This window comes from Gouania willdenowi, chromosome 1, assembly GCF_900634775.1.
Source record: "Gouania willdenowi chromosome 1, fGouWil2.1, whole genome shotgun sequence".
NCBI lineage: Eukaryota > Metazoa > Chordata > Actinopteri > Blenniiformes > Gobiesocidae > Gouania > Gouania willdenowi.
In genome coordinates, this window is record NC_041044.1 from 37,423,921 (window position 1) to 37,446,658 (window position 22,738).

Genomic DNA, 22,738 nt, shown 5'->3' on the forward strand with positions numbered 1-22,738 from the left:
CATAAAGGATACATAAGGCAGGGTTGGGGTGAATTACATTTTTCAATTACAATTGCGTCTTCAATTATAATTTTATTATGAGTGACAGCCATTTTTTACAATTACAGTTAAAATGATTATTTTCCCACTGAAAGTCAATTATAATTATGTTCATAATGAAAAAGTTCAAATTCAATTAATCACAATTACGGAGCCATATAAAAAAAAACCCCCATGCAACGTAACCTTCCTCTTGTGTTAGCATTCAGTTAGCATCTATTATGACAGCAGGTTGGTTTTAACCCATGATCGGCTGTTAAATACACTGAAAAATGTCTTTTTTAAAAAAAAAAAAATAATAATAATCTCTTTGTTACTTTGTTAGTTTTCCTTATCCATGAAAATATTGGTATTAATATTTTTGTTATATTTTGTTCTGTGCTTTTTTTTGGTTAGTATACCCCTCGATTTAAATCTTAATCTTTAATGACTACATAAATGTAAGCCATAGAATTGTAACATGGTTCCTCAGTTTTGTGTTTAATGAAATTGTAGTTTTTTTTTTTAATTAAATTTCCATGCCAATTACAATTAAAGTTATCTATCTAAACTCAATTACAATTCAACTATGATTGTGACAGCAACAGATTATTTCAATTACCCTAATTACACCTTAATCAATCAATTTGGGGATTACAGTTAGAAATGAGCCAAACATCTGCATAAAGGTTTAATAACTCTTTCAGTGTCTGGTCTCCAATAACATTGGTGATTGCTTTGATGGCTGCTGAAGCCTTTATATTTAAACACATTTGCTTTTTCTTCCCCTATTGCTGAGTTACATTCCTGCACAGGTTGTGTGAACACTGCTGTATGTAGCCTGACTGTAAATATTAAATAAACGCTCAATGCTCGTCTGTTTGCACTTCAGATCCGCTCTCGATGAGTCCACAGAAAGCCCTGGAGACCATCGGGGCCAACCTGCAGAAGCAGTATGAAAACTGGCAGCCCAGGGTGAGTGTGTCCAACGTCATCACACACACACGCATGCACACGCACAAAAGTGCACGTTACACGTGACGGTACAAAGCAGAACTAAAGTGAATGAAAGCCCTTTACGGTTTGGCCTTTAGTTGTACAGTCTGCTGATGATTCAGGCCTCGTGTTTTTGAAGTTGTTCATAGATTTCAGAGAACGAGAGTAAACAGTTTGTCAGTTCTGTGCTATTGATCCTCGTGTGTAGCTGAAGCTGTGGGGTTGCAGTTCATCAGCTTCATCACTTAGTTTCCAGCAAAGCAGTTTCCTGTTGATAGAAAAGATGGTTTCTGCTGCTGCTGCTATGGCAACCAGAGCTCATTTTTGAGCTGGTGAATGGAACTGCTGGGAGAGACCCCCTGACATTATTGTATCTGCGCGCGCGTGCGTGTGTGTGTGTGTTTCTTTAAATCAAAATGTAGCATTAGTAGTTAAAGCTGTCGTGTGTAGGTGTATGCTTATCTCAGAAGTCTTTAGGCCTGACAAAGTCATACATTTTCTATCATAGAAGCTGAGTTGAAATGCCTTATTGGTGAAATAACTAGTTCTCATACCATGACATTAGCAATATCCCACATAGTTGATGTTACACTATTCCTCGTAAAAAAGTAACAGCTGGAAGTTATTATTCAAATCTTTTAGTGTGTCTAATTTTCAGTTTCATAATGTTCCCTTTTTTTTGTATTATTGTGTAGTAGTGTACTTCGTCAGTTTACCCATTCTGTTTCCTTTTCATACTTATTCCTGTCTCATTTTTTCACACTTGCTAAACATTAGGCCACCTGTTTTAGGGCAAAAAAAATTGTCGAAATGCGAAATAGAATTTTTTAGGTGGAGAATGGAATGAGGACTAAATAAGTAAATGCTTCTTTCTACTACCTTTTCAAATATGTGATTGATTTAAGTGTTTTCATTTGCTCTTTTGTTTTCTTCTTTGTTCTTGTTGTTTTGTAATACGCTCACATGTTTGAAATAAAGCCTTCATTCATTCCTACTGTCCCTAAATATGTCATGTGCCATATAGCTACAGTATATCCAATTCATGAGGGGAAGTCCGTCCTAATGCGAGATTTTGAAATGAGATTTTACGCGAGATTGTTATGGGGAACATTATTCAAAAAAGTGAATAAAAAAAGATGAAAAAGAACCGTCTCTGACTGCTATACTAGGATTAATAGTTAATTTTATTGACATTTAATATTATTGTTTATACTGTTGAAATTAAGATTTTCTTTTTACTTATTAGCAAAACTGCTGTAGGTAATTATTTGCGGCAATATATTATTAATACTGATTCTAGGATATAATTCATATTTTTGTTTTATTAAATTGTTTTATATAAGAAAGTGGCTGATGCGTCTAAAACATACCGAACCACAACATGAACGTGCATCGCTCTGCCAAGGTTTGGCTCCTGTTATAAATTCCACCCAAACAATGTGTTGTTATGTAGTAACTATTTTTTTAAAAGTAGCTCTGCTGCAACTTTAAAGTTTTGAAATTGAAAACTAAATTTATTGCGACTGGAGGCCTTTTACTGAACATCTGTTTGCTCCTTTATGACCTGCTGGCATGATGATTTGCCCTGCGAGGAGAGTTAGTGGAAAATAAAATGTGCTGCGAGTTTTGAATTTGCAGCTTTTGGATCAGACTTCAGCGTTTCCAATATCGACTTCCATCTTGAGTGCAGCCGAGACAAAGGAAACGAGACTTGAAATAAAACGCGCTTTATACACAATGCCACACAAACCATATGAAGTGCTACGATTCACAAACAAGGGCGTGTATCCAAATCAGTGACACACTATGCCAGCGGTCTGCAACCTGCGGCTCTGGAGCCTCATGTGGCTCTTTGACTCTTTTGCAATGGCTCCCTATAGCTTTCAAAAATATTGAAATAATTAATTATTTTCTTACAGAGGGTATTCATGATTAATGATTTTGACACCAAATGAATTCACGATATCATGATTTGTTAACCTAAAAATAAATTGCATGGTGCAATAACTCGGCAACCTTCCTACTTCACCTCCTGAAACATCTACAGACCATTAACCTGCTCCTGTGGCTCACCTTCAGTTTTAAATCCCTGGTAAGATAACTAAATCAACTAAATGACTATTCTGGAAGTAAATAGAGACTTTATTTGTGTGGGGACCGATTTATTTAACTGCCAACATGCTGGCTAAATATACATGCTTGATATGGGACAGTAAATTAGCATTTAGCATGTGTTGACATTGTGTTATCAAATTAATGTTATTGTTTTGTATCTATTATCTAAAAAGATATATATATATTTATATAACATTATTCAATATAATTTCAACTGTATATAATTTTCTTCACTATGTTGTCTTCATTAAAAAAGTTTTTTGTTTTTTTTTTCCCGGCTCCGTAAGGACATTAATTCAGGTGAGATGAGGCAAAATGGCTCTTTTGAGAGTAAAGGTTGCAGACCCCTGCACTATGCACATTGTTTCAATATTGGGACCCTGAATATCTGTTTGAGAGTTGGTGAGTTTGTGAAATCCATGTTTTAATTTTAATCTTTATTATCATTATCATCAAAACATTTACTTATAAGATGAGGAATGCTCATTTGTTTGTGTCGCAAATGTACAAACGAGCTGCTTTAAGAGCAAATCCTTAATACTAATGCTGCACCATTAATCTAATCACAATCGTGATATGAGAACCTGTAATTACATAATCGCATGAAAGGCCGCGATTTACGAATTAAATAGATGTGTGGGTCACGTGACTTTTCAGCAAGAGAGAGTGACCAATATGGATGACGAGTAAAGTAGAGTAGCTTTACTGATCACGCACTGGGGAAATTTACTGTCATGACAGCTCAGAAAAAGTGCAGAAGGTAACAAACGGAATACCCAAAAGACCCCCAAAAAATAGTGCAATGAAGGAGAAGCTAAATATGCATGGAAAAATAAATTAGAAAAATAATATAAAAAGTATGAAGAATATAGATATATATTCTTATCCTATAAGAATATAGATATATACATATTTACAGATGGTGTATTAGCATGAGTAGTCTGTTCCCACTGATCCAGGGTTGGATGCCTCGTCCCTGGGTAGAGTCCTGGATGGTGGGGCCTATGTTTTAAGATGTTGTGTGGGTGGCCGACACTACCACGGACCCCTTGAGCCAACTTTCGTAGGCATTAGGGAGCACCAAGGACAGTCTGCTACGAGGGGACAGGGGGCCCCGTCCCTCGCAGTGAAGCGGAGAGAGTGCAGCAAGGTAACCCAGTCCACTGCCCCAGAAAGCAGCGAGTTGGTAGTGGGGAGGGGCCTGAGAGCTGCTGTTTTTGCACTGTATGGAATGTCTGTTTACAGTCACACTGTTTCTGTTTGCAAATTCCTTTAATTTCTGACAAGACTGTACAATTATAATTTTTTTTTATATAGAAATACCTTAAGTTTACAGTAAAGGCGCATTAATATTTTTTTTTTTTACTTTAAAAAATAGATTTTTCTCTTTCAAGGGAAAACAAATTGAAAACAGCACCGTAAAAGCTTTGTAGATTTGTACTTAATTATACTTCAGTTAAATAATCCATGCTCTGCATGTTTGTTAACCAGGCAAGAATTGTCATTACAGTTCATTCTTTGAGATCAATCATTATTAAAACTCAGGTGAAACCAGTTGCTCAATGTGTGCTTTCAAGATCAAATTCATAGTGTGCTTTAAGATTTCGCACATTGTGGACACTATTTATGAAAAAAAGATTAACTAGTCAACGGGAGTTAAAGCAGCATGAACGTGGAATAATTGGTGTCCCTGCAACTCACCTCAGCAGGGGAACTTATTTCTGATTTCATGAGGTGTTTTTTGTACGCGTGTCAACAACTCAGAAAATACAGAAAACACTTGAGTGATGGTGTATCCAGAGATGTAAAGAAAAAACTCAATAACAAGTCAAAAGTAGCTCTAAGTATAGCTACATTTATGAACTTGCCAAATTTGCCATGTGGGTAACAACATAATACATAGAAAACCCCAACTTCAACCAAAGATCAGAAATGGCTAAGACTAATGCTGCGTTCACACCAATTGTGTCTTCTGCGGCACCGGACGCATCTGCCGCAGGGTCCGCAGGAATTAAAATTGTCCCCATTTGCATCATACGCACGTCTGAAGCAAAGCACCGCCCACCAGCGGCACATCACACCTGACATCATCGTCAATAAAGACTCTGATTGGCTTTCGTCATGCAAAACAGTTGCAGGAGTTCAATATTTTCAACCCTTGCGGGTGTGCGGATATGCGTAAAATCCCTCGCACGGCCAAAGCACTTGACGTGAGGATCGGACCACACCGCCGCACGGGAAAGATTTTGCATCTGGGACGCATCTATACATTGACTTTGTATGTAATCTGGTGTGAACGCAGCATAAGAACATATGGATGATTTATGTTCTATTTGCCATGAAACTGAAACAATAATAAAAATAATCACAATAATAGTAATTTACTCAGTAACGATTGGGTGTAGAAATGTAAAAATCGACTTTACTTCTTTTAAAATGTACTTAAGTTCAAGCAAAATTACTGATTTGGAAATATACTCAAAAAAGTACCCATTAAACCAACTCAATTACAGTAATGTGAGTATTTGTAATCCGTTACTTTCTCCTCTGGGTGTATCTGGTTACAAGTGTAGTTTGCATTAAATGATTAATTAAATAGTAGTTGGGTGAAAATAAAGTAGTGAATTGTTTCGCCGTCCACATGAAGCGGTGGAGGAATCCATCGCCTGATCACGAGGAGGCAGGAGTAAAAATAAAGCTCAGGAGGTGAGACGGAGGAGGAGGATGAAAAGCCTCAGGAGGCAGCAGCTGAATGTTCGGCCTCGGGTCGGCTGCTCACCATTGTGGGAGTGTTGAAGGAAGAGGAGGATTATGACACCTTCGCCCAAAGAAAAAAGAAAAAGACGACAATAAAATCGCTTTAACTGCCAGGCATCACCAGATTTGTCACATAGAAATTATGCAGCCGGTTCATTAAAAAAGTGGACCTGAAAGTGAGCGTGACGCTGGGCTGTTGGCGTGCACACGTAGGGGCCTCGTTGATCTGTGGCCAGCCGGCTGTCACAACTACACTCAGTAACCCTGATGGCCAGAAAACAGAACTGCTGTGGCTGCAACTGTAGCTGCCCACTCACTTTCTACCAACACTGCCTCCCACTCTGCTTTTTGCACATTTCTCTCTCTTTCCCTTCGTGACCCCTTTTGTCACTTAAGACTCATTTTTAAAGTTTCTTATCTTCTCAGTCCAGCTTTATGTCCACACCTTCCTGAGGGTTTTTGAATGAAGGGCATTGTTCTAGTCAAAAGTCAAAGTCAAATTCAGCTTTATTGTCGAATCCACTACTTGTAAAAGACATGGAGAGATTTGAAATTACTATTCATTTACAAACACAAAAACAATCGGTTATTTCGAGCATTTCTAGTCTTGCAAACAGAAATTTAAACTGCATTTTATTTTAACTAGATTTATATTTGAGAAAGTTTACGTAGGATATATTTAATGTGTGTAGTGTATATTTGAAACATCTTTTTTCCCCTTATTTTTTTATACCAATTACTAGAGACTAGGTGACCCCATTTTAATTCCAGGAGACCCCACATGAGGTCCCGACCTCAAGGTTGAAAAACAGTCTGGATATAATATATGTTTAGAGCCTTTGTCTGTTTTCTTTTTACTGCTAATTGTTTACAACGCTCTGAGGCTGAGGGGAGGGGGAGCCTCTTTTTAAAATGCATTCGTTCATCGTGAATGCGTAGAAGTCACGAGTAAAAAATATATAAAATGCATGTTACTATGAATGCGTAGAAGTTACTATGCATTCATAGAGAAACGCACTTCATATTCTGACTTGCTAGATGCTGCTACAGATAGGTTGCTCCTGTATATAAATCATGCATGGCATTGGGCACTGTGGCACATTTTTGCCTTTTGTTCATTGACTCTTTGCTTCAGATGTCTCTCTGTTTAATGTGTATACATTATATATGTCAAAGACTCTATTTGATAAGCACTGACCACTGCAGACCATGAACATCATGAAGTGGTCTTTGCTTCCCATCTGTAGGTTTTTTTTTTGTTTTGTTTTTGACACATTACTTGATACATTCCACCCACAAACAGGAATATGTGATACTTAGCACTTGTTAGTAGATACCATCAGATGTACATGGGTGAAATTTTTGATATGGGCACATTTGGGATGTAGAAAATCATGGAATTGAAAGGTTGCAGTAGCTCACTTACTTTCCATTGTTAGCTGTGCTGAATTCTTTTAAATTTTTGTTGAACATGGTGTTGAATGATGAAGGTCTTTCCATTTTGTTACCTTTTTGTGGAATTCACAGAAACAACTCAATAGTCCCTGTTGCAATACTTAATGTCCTTCTTTTCCTTTTTAAAAATTTACATCAAAAGTTTGTTCTTGGGTTTCCATGGATACGGTTGGTGATGAGGAAAAGTACTGAAAATCGTCAATCGAACCTGCATTTACATAAATACATTTTTTTTCTGCTTTATGAAGCAATGCAAACTTGATATTTCAAGGGGTGAAATTTTCCCTGAAAACAATGTGTTAAAAAGTATCGGGCCCGGACATATGTTTTCCCAAATGTGCCCGTATTGAAAAATTCGCCCATATTCAATTCTACAGTTGTTTTCCACACTCGTTTGAACGTAACTCACTTGTTTTTTGCACTGCGGGAGGAAACCAGAGCTCCCAGAGGAGTTCCACACACCCTCGGGCCAACCTTTTAATCTCTTCTCACACAGTGATTGTTTCATTCATATTTTCCAAAGCGTTCCAGCTTGGAAGGCTTGGGGAAAAGCAAACTCTCTATCCACTCAAACATTCAATCATTTATTCATTCATGGTTGTATCTGTTGCAGTTTTTTCTCACTCACGCTGCGCGTCCTTCTCCTGGCCGCTTTGTCGCTCATTAGTCGTGCTTGTTGTGTCTTTTTTTTGTGTTGTGTTGTCTTCCCTGACTATACGCTGTCACCGTGTCATTGTGCGACTCAGGACAGCTTTGTTTGGTACGCGCTGCATCTCTTGAGCTTTCACATTCTCTTTGTGATTGTGAGCTTTCCCTGCTCTGCTATTCTCTTTCAAGCCTCACTTGTTGCCTTTCATTTTCTCCCCACATTTCACTCCTCTCTCCCTCACTTGCTCCTCTCTCACATATTTTAGGAATGGAGTGTGACTTCAGTTACATGTTTGTTACTTATTAAGATGAAATCCGACGTGCCTCTCTCCTCCGTAGTCGATCAGCGTGTCGTCTGTCCACACACCGCCCTTTGTTTCCATCCCTCCTGCCGCGCTGCAGCCTGTGAACCCCCGCTGTCCACTTGACTAATGCTCTCTCTCTCTTTCTGCGTTATGTAACATGGTGTAACGCTTGGCATCCTGATCACTTGTGATTTTTTGGTTTTATTGCACTTCTCGCTCGTCCCCTTTGGACTCTCACTGTAGTCTCATGTAACAGTGATTGAATACATGTTTATCTTGTCCTCAAACTTCTTTATGAGGTTTATTTTTTTTGTCACTTTTTCAAATGACTCAGTGGTCATGAGTCAGAGGGGCAGCTGGTCAGCCAAATGTCCACATTTCACATCAAGTACAAAAGTACATGTTTAGAGAACATGCTGGACTGAACTTATTAACACTTTGTGTGTTTGTTTATACACTAATACAAAGTGACCATTAGACTTTAATTAAATAAAGCATTCACTGATGTTGTAGAACGTCCGAATTTTTGTTTCAAAATTTCCCAAATTGTGTCTCGGATCTTTCCAATTTTTGTCACTTTACGTTTTTTTGTTTAATTTTCATTCCATCATTTTTCCCTGTTCAGACTCTACTGACGATTAAACTTCCTGATCCTTAACCACCCGTTTAACGTGTAAGATCCCATAGAGATGTGTGATGTGGTCCTAAAATATTATTTGTGAAACCTTTAATTACTGCCAACTGGAGAATTTTCCTCACATTTTGCATGAAACCAGTGCAGCAGAGTAACTGGAGATGTTTCTGTTGTGACCAGTCACCAATTAAACTTATCACCAGTTCAGCTTATACACCAATAGCTAAAGCCTTTTCAGATTTGAATGCAGAAAATTATGTCAAATTGAAACTAAACTCATCATTATGCAAAAAATTTAACCAATATCGACTCTTAAATTTTACCAGGATATCAGCACATTATTAGATGATTATTATTAGCGAACACTAACAATCATTTGCACTTTATTTACAATTATTTTTAATTTACACAGTGCATTTTTGTTTTGTTTTTTTTTTTTTTTTTTACAATTTGTCTCTTACTGTACCTCAGTGGTCCCCAACCTTTTTTGCCCCACGGACCAGTTTAATGTTAGACAAAATTTTCACGGCCCAGCCTTTAAGATGTGGCAAAAAAAAAAAAAAAAAGTAATTTTCTAAATATAATATGAAACGTGAATCCACTGAATCCACCTACAGCTTTATTAGCAGCGTCAAGGTTAAACTTGTTTTCAACATAACATACGCCACAAAAACAAAAACAAAAATGCATGAAAAATAAAAATAAAACTCACCATAACGTGCAACGAGACGGTTAGACAGATGTATAGCAGAGAGAATCCGGTTATTTCCAACATAAATCATCATTCTCACATAATAAAGAAAACAGAATAATGTAAGTTATGTATTCTTTCTGTGCGACCCGGTGCCAATTGACCCACGGACTGTTTACTTTATCTTATCTTAATAGGAGTTGTTAATCAACCCTATATCCTCATTCTGATTAATGAAGTCTTGATTTGATTACAAACTGATTTTATTTTTTTTATTTTTTATTCATATATATTTACTCTTAATTGATTTATTACAAAAGTAACAATGAAAAGCGTATTTTTTGTGCTGTGAAAGTAATGACAAAAATCTAAAGCTGTCTATTTATCAAAACTAAAACAAAAATAGAGTAACAACAGCCAAACTGGCAGGTTTTTGTGAAATGGAAATTGTTGCGCTGTGAAACAGAAATAAAATAGGTTCAAACAATTGTAAAATGAAAAAAAAAAATGTTTTCATGAGCAAATCTGGGAAACAGACTCTGCTTTATTTGCTTTATTTGAATGTGCTTTGGATTGGCTTCTCTTACATTGTGAGGGGCTTTTCACATATGGCTTGCTGTTTTTTTTTTTTTAATTTATTAAAAAACAAGGGAGCAGAGCCTTGATTGTTCCTAAGGCAACACTATACAAACTGTAGGGTGAAAAATGAACTGATTCCACCCAAAAAAGCATAAAGATGTGCAGCGATATCAAGAAATGAAACTCATAAAATCAAATAATAAAGCAACTTCTTGGCTGGAACCTGGTGAAATGTGGATCAAATTAAAAGGAAATTAGGCCTGCAACCATCAGCCACATGTCTCATTACAGCAGGAACATAATCCACAAAAGCTCTAAACCAAGCACACGGCGGGCAGAGAGTACAAACTGATTTTTTAATTATTAACGATTATCCATTCCATTTTCAATTATTGCTGAGCATTGATCCTCCATTTAACATCAGTCAGCTGCTGAATTGTTTGACTTCTCTTTGGAGTAACACCTCAGTATCATTTTTGTATATTTTTTTGTAAATATCTATCATACTTGTATATAAATTGTATATTATTATTATTATAAATAATCTGTTTACTACTGTAAAGTGTGTGCATCTAATCCTTATTTTTTTTAACAGTCTTTTACTTAATTATACACTTATTTAATGTTTATTCTTTCTTTTGTCTTTTTTAAACGTATTATTCTTTTATTTGTGATTTTTTTTTTTTTTTTCTTAAGTGGCTGTAACAAAAGCAATTTCCCCTGGAATTAATAAAGGGATTCTGATTCTGATTCACTCTCACCTGGTTTGGATTACATTTTGAAAATAGTAGATCTTTGGAAATTTAAGAATCATTTTATAGTCGATTAACAATTATTTTCACCAACCCTAATTAACAAAGTGATCACAAGCTTGAATTGAATCTGTCGAAACATATCACAGAGTTAAAGTAAACTAAATTGTTAAGAATAAAGTGAGGAGAGCATTAAAGAAGATGAGAAAAAGTGGTTTAGGGAGTTTCTGACTAAGTTAATCCTGGAGAGTGAGAGGAGGAGTCTAATGAGTGGAGGAGTTTTTCTGTTTTTTCTGATACGCATTGATGTGAAATTTGTCTTTCCTAAAACAAAAATCTCCAGATTAAAGGTTTCATGGTAGATGCTGAGTGTCGTCAGATTTTAATGCCAAAGGGGCCACTTTCTAACTCCTAATTAAGATGTGTGTGAAACCACATTAATGAGCTGCGAAAACTAATATTTCAAAAGTTAAATTCTCTTAGCTTTGGGACAAAAAAAAACTGAATGGAGGGTAACTATAATTTTCAATTTGGAGATGAATCACAAGAATTGACTCCAGTAGTTCCATCTGCATCAAATCTGCCAAACCAGTTGTGTCCCATTCAAGTCTAGCTGGAATACGGCATGTAAAAGATGTGGACGCTGCTTCATCCGCTGCAGATTTAAGGCAAAAAAATGTTCACATGAATGTGCCAATAAAGTATGTAAGGCACGACAATATATCTTATCAATACATGACAGACATCACTTCAACATTTCTTTGATTTCGTGACCAATTCTTCTTATTTAATTTGTGGAAAAATTTATGAAAAATTGCAGGACTTTGTAAGAATTTAAAGTTCTTTCAACAATTTAAGATTAAAAATGGGTACAAACAAGGGGACAACATATTTCCCAGCTCTATAATTATCTGATGGGAAATACTAACACAGATTCACAGCTTTTTAAAAAAAAGTCAGACTCCAATTTTTCATTTCTCTTTATTAGTGGTTTCACACATTACCAACAAAAATATGAGCAGCAACTAAACACATCATGAGTAACTATTCTTCATGTTCTTTCACTATTCTTTCTCATCCTACATTATTCTGTTTCTACTATACATTTAAACATGTATTGTAACATTATTGAATCTCTGTAGCTTAGGATGAACAGATGTTGTCGCTAACTCACCTTTAAACGTGTCTGCATCGTCATGCCACTGAGCTCATATGTCAGTTGTATGAGCATCGTCATTGGTATTCTAAAGGATCTGTGCATGTGTTTGTGACCTTATCAAATATGTATCCATGTGTGGGCACGAACCGTCTGGACCGGATGAGGACGGGGAGGGGGCAGCTGGGGGAGGTGGGGGGGGGGGGCAGGATGTGACTCACAGGACGGGGACTAAAAACACACAGTTTTTAACATGACTACACAATTCTGTGGTTAAAATCTCTGCTGATGTATTATATTTTAATGTGTGGCGACACATGAGTCATCTGAGTTACAATAAGCGCCAAAGGTCCGATTCAAAGTGCCTCTCAAAGTACAACATTTACAGTTCCTTATTAAATGGTTTGTAGACATTAAATATGGGCGCACGGCACGCACACTACCCTCAGCTCAGCGTGGTTGCATCTGCTTAATATATTTTAAGAATAATCAGCGTGAGCAGGTGTCACCATCAATGTGTCACAGATAGGATTTAGTTAAAAATGCTGCAGATTTGGTGTTTGGATTGTCATATGTTGTTTTTTTTGTTTTGTTTTTTTAAAAGGAAGAACATGTGTTGCCCCAAAATAGAACCTTTTTGGAACAAAGTGAGCCTTGTGATTAATGAGGTACTTGGATATAAGATCACCAAGACATTATCCATCTTGTAACTGGGAAATATTGGCAAAGTTGTGCAGAAGGAAGATAACTATCTGATTAAGATAAGACCATAACAAGCAACTGGCTAGCTTTCAACCCACCGAGTCATAAGCAATAAAAAAAAAAGACTTCCTTTTTAAGTATTGAAAAAGGAGGATTTTGATAGAAAATGGAACAAATGGATTAGATTTTCAAAGACACCAGCTTTTAAAAGATAAAGGTCACCCTTGTTTTCTTGTATAATGAAGAAAACTAATGTAAACTAAACACTGTAACCCTTGTGTACACTAAGACCTGAGGGAGGTATTTTATCAAACCCAGTTCAGGGTTAAGTCCAGGTTTAAAGGGCCCATGTGAAGCTAAATTGACTTTTCTGTGCTTTAAACATCATAAAGTGCTATTAGGGCTTCATACACATGTCCAAAGTGTTTTTTCATTGATTCCTCTTAATCGTTAGTTAGAGGGTGATTTGCTCTTTTCTTACTGCAGTGTGAGCCCAAACACCTCGCTCCAATTTGATGACGCGTTCCCACTTTGATGACGAATTTGACGCAGCACTGAGCTGGAGAAGCCGCGCCTCCCTCCAGGAAGCTCTCTGCCGTGATTGACTTGTAAACAGACACGCCCACGAAGGTGAACATTTTAGCGTCCTTTGTGCAGTGCTATGTATGTATTTTCTACAGTTTATGTATGTACTGGCGACCGCCCCGCCCCCACACTCTGTCTTGTGTTTACAAAGCAGCATGAGCTCGGCTACGGAGTGGGTGGGAGGAGGACGGATCGTCCTCTGGCCCTATGTCACCGTGCGGGGAGGAGGAAGTCAGTGTCCCATCTGTAACACCCACTCATGAATATGCATAAGTAGGCTGCAAATCAGCCTGTTTGTGTAGAGTTGCTCAGAAAGTGACTTTTCAGAGGCTAAAACTCTGGAAAACAGGCGAGTTTGGGAAAATAAATCTCAAATACTATGTTTTTGAAGTTCTTAGAACAAATGGAGATGGGTGAAAAATAGCATGATATGGGACCTTTAATCTGAGAGTCCGGCTCCATTAAGCCGGTTCCGTTCTAACTGGAACAGCGGTTTCATCGATGAGAAAACACCTTAGTTACCATCATAACACAGTCTGTGGCACAAACCTGCTTCCGACCAGGTTTAAGCAGCAGGCTTGGCTTAAGCTGCAGACCATGTGTTTAAACAAATAGTAATAATATCTTTATAAAAGGATGTGTGTGTATCCGTTGCCTCCGTTTACCGCACGGTATAAATGTGTCTATCATTGATCAGAGATTAATAATGAGAAAGCTCTGAATATACAGAGAGGGAGGGGCTGTTCAGGGACAGTTAGGGCAGAGTGAAGGTTCCTCAATGACAAAAATACACTCTCTTCGGGATGTGTGCGCAGTGCACTCACCTCCCGTGCGCGATGCTTACCGGGAGTGTCTACAGTGTTGGACGTGACATCCATTGTCTGAGCTGCTCCCTCTCTTCATTTGAATTTAATGTTTAGTGCTGCTGAGTTCATCAAACACTTACAAGTCTCATAAGATACATAATATTTAATTGTGAGTTACAGCATCGTCATTTATTAAACTCTGATAGGCGTTAAAAACACTTATCAAACTCACATGATCAGTGTGTGACCACATGCTTCAGTTGTTTTCTATGATCCATTTACTAAATAACACCAACTTTAACCCTGTAATACTTTTAAAAAGTCCTTTATTCTAGCGGCAGCGCATGTGCCATCGCGTCTCTAATCAATAAATCTGTGATCGCTCTCATGGGTCTTATGAAGACGAGCACTTTAGCTAGACAGTGTCAGCTGGCTTGGCTCAGCTGGGGAGCTCCAAGCTGAGAAGAGTTTGATGGATTGGGAAAAGCCAGTATGGTCACGGACTACTTGGCTAAACCAGGCCTGGCTCTACTAAGAACACTTTGATGAAATACCCCGCTGATGCCATGCTTGTTGTTTGTTGTTCTTTGTTCATGTATATATGTGGAAAATATAATAAAAATCTAAAGGAAAAAAAAAGTATTGCATAAATGTTAAATTGTACAAACATGTTACATATTTTATGATTATTTAGAAGTTGTTAGTTGTTAGTGGCTAGTAAATAAGGAACATGAATGATTTCCTATGAAATGCAATAAAAATGAATCAACTGCATACAATAAGAATGATTAAGTGCTGCATGTTGAAACTTTAGCTACTTTTAGTCTTCCTTCATTATTTTACCTTCTAATCAAAGTAAAACCGTGGCGATTTAGTATTAATAAGAAGTGTATATCACACACTGGTAGTTCTTCATTTTATTCTCTACCTTTGAAAAAGCTGGCAGTTTTACAAAGGTTGGTGATGCTAGCATGGTGCATACGTCATCACCACGTTTCGTGCGTTGCGTACATTACCGTGCCTGCGCGACCAAGCTTTAGGTCACAGATGTGGTTTGCCACATTGAGTGCGCCCAAAGTGCGTGATGTGGTCAGTGACTGACGACAATTGCTTAAATTGCCCGTGATGAGTCGCTTGAACATAGTTGCATTTTTTGCTTGATTCATCTACCCCAGTGACGCAACGACTGTGGAAGTGACATGGGGAGAAAGTCATTGCCGATTGGATGTCGTGGCACAGCGTCACTCAAAGTTGCTTGAAAAGTTTGAAATTTTCAACTTTGAGCGATTTCCAGCAACTAAGATCGCGCAATTAACTCACTCAGTGCCATTGACGAGATATCGCGTCATTTCAAATCTATACGCTCAGTGCCATTGACGAGATATCTCACTACAAAATACCCCCTGTGGCGATTGTGAGATAAAACCATAAAAAAACGGGGTAAGCAGTGACCCTCTGCATGTCTGGGAGGAGGAGGAAGTTGCGTGTGTACAGACTGACGGGAGAGAAAGTTTTTTTTTTTTTTTTTTTTTTTTTTTTTGATGAAAGTAGGGGCTTAAATCTTTCAGAATCTAGTGTCAGATTTCAGATAGTCTTTAAAAATCCGTCAAAATGCTCAAAAAACGGCTGGCACTAAGGGGGGTAGAAAATCTCAGAATGGCTGGCACTGAATGAGTTAAGTCGTAGGAATAGCGTGAATTGCATCGCTTGAAGGGAGGTTGCTTGACGTTGGGTCAATTTCATTGATTTTGAATGTAATCTAGTCGCCAGAGTCGCTGAAGTTGCAGAATCCAGACTGTCCATAGCTGCGCTGGCTGAACAGGAACTAAACACTTTATTGCACAAAACCTGCCTTTATTAGCCAATAAGATAAATGTAGAGCATGTATTGTGCATCTGTAGTTCTAAGAGCTGTGCATGTGGAAAATTGCTTTTTAATGTATATTCAGTCTCTTCAGATCATTGTTACTGTTGTGTTTATAATTCAGTTCTTTTGCAACCCTGGGGCTTGATGTAGAATACTGCATTACTTTGTCTTAATTAAGGGATAACGCGTTAAGATTGTTGTGGCACTATTTCCGATGTGTAGAATGTTATCTCTGAAAGCTCTGAGCAGGATGAACACTGCAGCCTGTCTGTTGTTTTAAAGCGATATTGATTTTATTGGCGACTGATTTGAAGCAGAATCGTTCCTGATTGGTACAAATGTGTGCTTCACTCTGCAGATGAACCTCACTCAGTGTCTTTATGAATCCTTCTCTCACCATCAGCAGCCTTTTAATGCACCACTGAAGAATCTGCTGATGGAGACAAATGTTCCTTCATTCAGTGGAACTACACAAACGCACACACACACGCACGCACGCACGCACACACACACACACACACACACACACACACACACACACACACACACACACACACACACACGAAAGTGGTCTCATTGTGTTGTTGTTTTTTAGTTAGTTTAGCTTCAGCTGGGGTCGTAAACTATGTGTCTAATGAAATGTGATCAATGAGCAGTTTAGCAGAAAGGCTTGTGTGTCCGTTGTTGTTATCATTTGTATCATCAGTGTAAACCATAATTATAAGTGGCAGTTGAACACAATGTCCTCAAAGTTGACGTCTTAGAAACAGGAAAAGGTTTTGTGCGCTCCCCAAGGTAAATGCAAAAAAACTTCATGAACACACGTTTTGACAACATAAATACACAAAATGATAGAAGAATATTCAGAACAACAAAAATACACATAAATGACTCAAAACACCAAACCAGAACAACAACAAATAGGCAAGACAAGGCAAATGTATTTGTTTATTTCATTTCATACACAAGGCCATTCAATGAACAACATTTAACAGTTTAAAAATCAATATGAACATTAAAATCATCAGTAAAAACTTTAAATCAACAATAGTATGATTAAAAAATTATTTTCCGTCATACACAGTAGAGAAATAGGAGTGTCTTTAACTTGGATTTAAAATTGTTCACATTGGATGATGACTTTAGCTCTACAGAAACACACTTAATGAATAAAAAATTAAAAAAATCAGAGAACAACAAACACAAAATGAGAGAAAAATATACAAAAAGACAACAAAAATACACAAATTGTCAGAAGAATATACAAAAAGATACGCAAATGCAAACAAAATAAAAGTAAAATATGCAAAATGACAACAAAACCACACACAAACCCTTTGTTTTTTCATGTATAAAAAATGTACAATTAAAATTTCATTTAGCAGGTGCTTTTATCCAAAATGACGTACAACATTAGCAGCTAGGGTTAAGACACATTTATTTTAATTGAACAATTGTGCAATAAAATAAATGATGCAATAATAAAACATGCACAGCTGTTGTGAAAATATTGCACTACATGTAGTGTTGGTTTTTGACAACAGGCGCAGACAAGCCCAATTCCTCAACCGTTACAAAACCATCACCGCCCACAAAAAAGAAATCGCACAAAATAAATACAAAAAAACTCAAAACAAAGACAAATGCAAACAAAATGAGAGAAAAATATGCAAAACGACACACACACGCACACACACACACACACACACACACACACGCACACACACAATAATGGTATTACCGGTTGTTATTCTAAATGCTGACACAGATGTTGACCATGTGGCCCACGGCCACAGTTCAGACAATTATAATTTTTGTGGCCCCCTTTGTGAAAAAAAAAATTCCCATTTATGCTTCAAGTATCTGTTGCTTGGTCCAGATACCACAGTAGACCTTCAGAGGTGTCCAATCGTGAATGTTTTTTTTTCCCATTAAAATGCAGGTGAACATACAGTTTAGTGGAGGTCAGTGTGAGTTAGGGCCGATTACTGTTAAATGGTGCTTCCTGCACCTCTGGCTTCTAATTAGGAGTTCCTGACATGTGTCTGAAAGGGTAATTAGTATCACTCATTAGATAATGCCTCATCTTATCCCTGGACCCCCCCTTCTGTCCTGATGCATTGTGGGATGTCTTTATCTACAGTCTGACCAGCAGTGACCTTTTAATGGGCTCATTACTGTAGCACCGCTCTTTAAATACAAACACCGACCAAAGCCTGTTCACTTTGTTTTCTGCTCTCTACCAGATGGTTTCTGCTTGTTAGGACAATCTGAAGCTGATTCAGAAGAAATGTTATTATCATTTACACAACAGTAATCAAGCATCCATCTGTGCTATCTAAGTTAGTCTGCTCACCCAACGTTTACGTCCTCCAGGGATGATTTAAGAGTTCCAGCACCTAAAGGATTACTGTCATCTGGATTAGACGAGAGAAAATGTCACAGTGTCCCCAGTGGACCATTATATGACTCAACATTGTCTTTGTTTTCCTTTAAAAAAAAAAAAAAAAAAAGTTGTACTGTTCTTAAACTTTAAAGGACTAACAAGGTTTCTTTGGTACAAAGTCAAATCACAGCATCCATCTTTCTTCTTACTTTTACAATCCATGTGCAGCTGAAGTCAAATGTCCTGATCCAAATGTCTGGTGTCATATTCAATATATAAGTCTAAAGTATCTGCGGTCACTTTCCCTAGTTTAGTCACAAAAATACCTTAAAGTGATCCCATGAATGCACTTTAGCTGATCGGTCTAAAGCTGAATAATAAAACTTTGTAAATTGTGTCAGAAATGTCTTTGGAGTCATTTATATCAACTTTTAGCCTGAAAAGCAGTTTTCTTTTACAAATGTTCCTAATTCCGTTTTAGGGTTTAGTACCCATTTCTGCGTCACCCCGACATCAGTTTACACTTTTTTGTTTGTTTCAGTTTCATTGTCCTCCTCTGTTTAAATGACATTACTGACTATTAAACTTCCCAAAATCATACCAAACATGCTTAACTCACTCTGTGCCATTGACGAGATATCTCGTCATTTCAAATCCAAACGCCCAGTGCCATTGACAAGACACTCGTCCCTCATCAATATTTTAATGCCTTAGATGATTTACGGAAGCCAGGAGAGTTATGCTGAAATCACTCAAGATTATGTCGCAAGAAATTCTGCAACACTGCTAGACACTCAATCACTGGTTTTATAGGAAATATATCAATGGAATGCTTGATATTTATGGTCCCGTCCCAAATAGAAGTGAGGCTTTAGTCCGTGTCATTTAGATATTTCCATTTAATTTTCCCTGAAATCTTGTGTAGCCTTGTGAATACGTAACATTTGATTTCGAACACGATGATGAGCAAAATTTGGCATATTCGTCCCTTTTTTTTTTTTACATTTCCTAGACATTCAGTCCTAACTTGTAGCATGCATGAGATTGTCCCAAAATATGCACGTATGGTATTTCCGTCTCATATTGGGGCTTGATTTTAAGTACAGATTATGTGCATTCCGCCTGTTTCCGACAAAGTCCTCGTATGTGAGCATCGCCATTTTATAGATTTCTGCCAATCAGCGCTCACGTATCATGTTGTTGGCACGTCAGAAATTACTTTTCGTATTTTTGCACTTCACAGAGAGTCTATGGTGAAATACCATTTCAATCATAGGTTTTTAGTTCTTAGTTAGGTATTCCAGTTCCTTGGACATTACAACGTTATTCCTAAAAGAGCAGGAACATTACGGCAGACGGATTGTGATGTTCCACTTACCAGCAAAATAGAGAAAGGACCTGTTAAGCATCTAAAAAGCTGAAAAATGAATTTTCTCACACAGTCTATGTGTGTAAAGTGTATACTAAGTGTATACTAAAGGCAGTGAAGGAGAGGTAGAAGTACAACACTGTTATCAATGCTCAGTTTTAGTAGAATGTAATTTAAATAATTAGCTAAGCCAGTAAAATGATAATTGCCTGATCTGGTACCGACTGAACATTGCTACATGTCCCAGCTCACTTTTTAAGATCCTGAGCCGTTCCCATGCTTAATTAAGCAATATCACACGAGAGGGAGTGCTGGTGTGCTGAAATATCAGCACTGGTGTGATTCGGTCGTAGCGCGAGTGCAGTAGAGCAGTGGTTCTCATACTTTTTTAGCTCAAGTACCCCCTTTGTCTGATCACAACAGTTCCCTCATAATACTATGAAAAAACACCTAGAGAGCAGAATGATGGACTGAATTAGTGATAACACACATCTTAAAGAATCTCATTATGTAAATAGGTGTAAAGAAACAGTATTTAGTGCAGTAGTTAGTAGATTTTACTGCATTTTAGTTGAACTAGATATTCCACAAAGTGAAACTATAGAAATTAAGTTGTTTGAGATTGTGTGTTGTTTTATTAAACATTTAAAAAATCTATTTTCATTTTTCAGAAATTTCAGGCGACCCCAAGGTTGAAAAACCCTGATTTAGCGGCTCCTGAATAGATTTACTTCTATAGTTTTTATCATTTCCAGATGCCTGGGGTGGACCAAGACTGACAATTTATTTGATAATTTTCCTCTCTCTCTCTCTCTCTCTACCCCCTGTAGTGCCACTGCGTACCCCCATTTGAGAAACACTGATCTAAAGGGCCATATTTGACCCCCGGGCCTTGAGTTTGACACATGTGCCCTATGCCATATTGCCGTTCTGCTGGCTGTGAACCAGTTTGCCCTCATTAGGGTGATAATGATGACCTTGAACCTTGAGCTAATATTAAAGCTTTTAACACTTTGCGTGCTCCACTTTTCCTGGTCGTTGCTGGTCTTCTCGTTATCAGAGTTCTGTAACGCTCAAACTAACACGTGAAGCCATGCTGGATCCCGTCCTAACACAGAGCAGTCGTGGAGATCCTCCAGAAGTGGTAAAGCCCGGCAATGTGGTGTTGAAAGGGAGTTCTGAGCGTGTTTCCAGGTTTAAAGAGGCCTGTTGGCTGCCACAGGCTGTGGGCACTTGATGGTTATACATCTCCACTGCGCTGAACTCCCTCCTTCATCTCTGTCAACATTAGATCTCTCAACTCCTGCCGCTTTAAGTCTCTTCCCGCCTCTCTAATAATGAGCTGGTTTTACAGATTTTTGCTCTAGATTTTCACTGCAGCGCCAGGCTTTAATCAGGTCCATTAAAAAAAAGAAACCCAATATATAAGGAATCCTAACCATCTCAGAGGGTTTAGGCTATATTTAGCCTTACAACACGGCACCTGTTTCAGGAGTACAGAGTCTTGCTGTGTTTGAATAAACTCCTGATAGCTCTTCCCGCTGTTGTTAAAGCTGCTGCCGCTGAGCATTTTTTATTAGATTAATAGTGTGTGCCTCATACCTGTAGATCAAAGAATCAAATATCACATACTCCAAAAAGAAAAGAAAAAGGTTGAAATAACTGCTTAAAAGTTTGTAAATGCTGCTTGGTGTGAAGGCCTGGGCAATATTATGCAAAAGTTAGATATATTGCGACTTCTGTTTTGGCAATATTGAAAAATACAATATCGATGATATCTTTTCATTTTATAGCTTATTTTGTATTAAAATACACATTTTAGTAATCACTGCTTTCACTACTTCTCAGAGTAGCATGAAAGGCACAGTTAGATGATCACTGAATGCATTCTAACCCAGACCTTCCCCTAAACCAGTGGTTCTCAATCTTTTCAGCCCTCGACCCCAAAAATAAAGGTGCCAGAGACTGGGGACCCCCACTGTACCTGAAGGTGGTTGAACACAGACATGAATGTTCAAGAACAGTCATGTGGAGACAGTAATGTAGTTTAAAAAGTAGGAAGAATTAGTTTAAACTGGCAAATAATGGGTATTACAAATGGGTTAAATTGGGTTAGGTTAAAAGTGACAATAATGGGTCAACATATGTGACATTAGGTGGGAAAAGTGGTGGAAAGGTTTTATAAGTGAAAAAAATGTGCAGAAAAGATATTGTAATTTGATGGAGAAGTGACAGAAATGGGAGTAATGTAGCAAAAATGCATTAAAAGTAGCAAAAATATGGCAAGATGGAGTGATAAAGAGTAAAAATAAGCAAAAATAGGTTCAAAATGTTAAAAAAAATCCTGTTTCTTGAAGGCATCTGGGGAACCCCTCCAAGTGGACCCCAAATGGTGTCCTGACCACATGGTTGAGAACACCAGCTGTAAACACTACAGGACTAAAGTGGAATATATTGTGCAGCTGGCATTTTTCATCAGCAAATTTAACCCAGAATTGTCTTTCTGGTCAGACTTTATAAAAAAACATTGAGATTTATATTGTATATCGCCATTTTGAGAAAACATTTTGAGACATGAATCGACTTTTTTGCGAATTGCATTGTGGGGCATGAAGTCTCTTTGAATCGTGCTTAGCAGTGTTTTGACTTCATTCTGATATCACATTTGTATTCATTTGTTTACAGGACATCCCACAATGCAATGCATGAAAGTGTCAACAAACGGAGTGATTAAAGTGGGGAATAAAAACAAAACTTTTCAGCTGTAAATTCAATCTTTTTCCTTTCTTTTTGGAGTGATGACGTGCGATTCATCGATCCATGAGGCGTTTTATCTAATAAAATAGTATTGCAATAGCAGATGTAAACGAGAGCGACAGAATTGGAGAAGGATCAAAAAATGCGCTCAGAACCTCTGA

General features: G+C 37.6%; 1 protein-coding gene across 4 annotated transcripts in view; it reads left to right on the forward strand.

Annotated features, from left to right (window-relative positions):
* The window catches only part of rptor (regulatory associated protein of MTOR, complex 1), a 209,058-nt gene that overhangs the window by 24,535 nt on the left and 161,785 nt on the right, over positions 1 to 22,738 (forward strand). For all 4 annotated transcript variants that reach the window (XM_028443974.1, XM_028443982.1, XM_028443990.1 and 1 more), the window contains exon 4: positions 911 to 993. In XM_028443974.1, the coding sequence (XP_028299775.1) occupies positions 911 to 993 (83 nt within the window). The remainder of the gene's footprint in view (positions 1 to 910; positions 994 to 22,738) is intronic.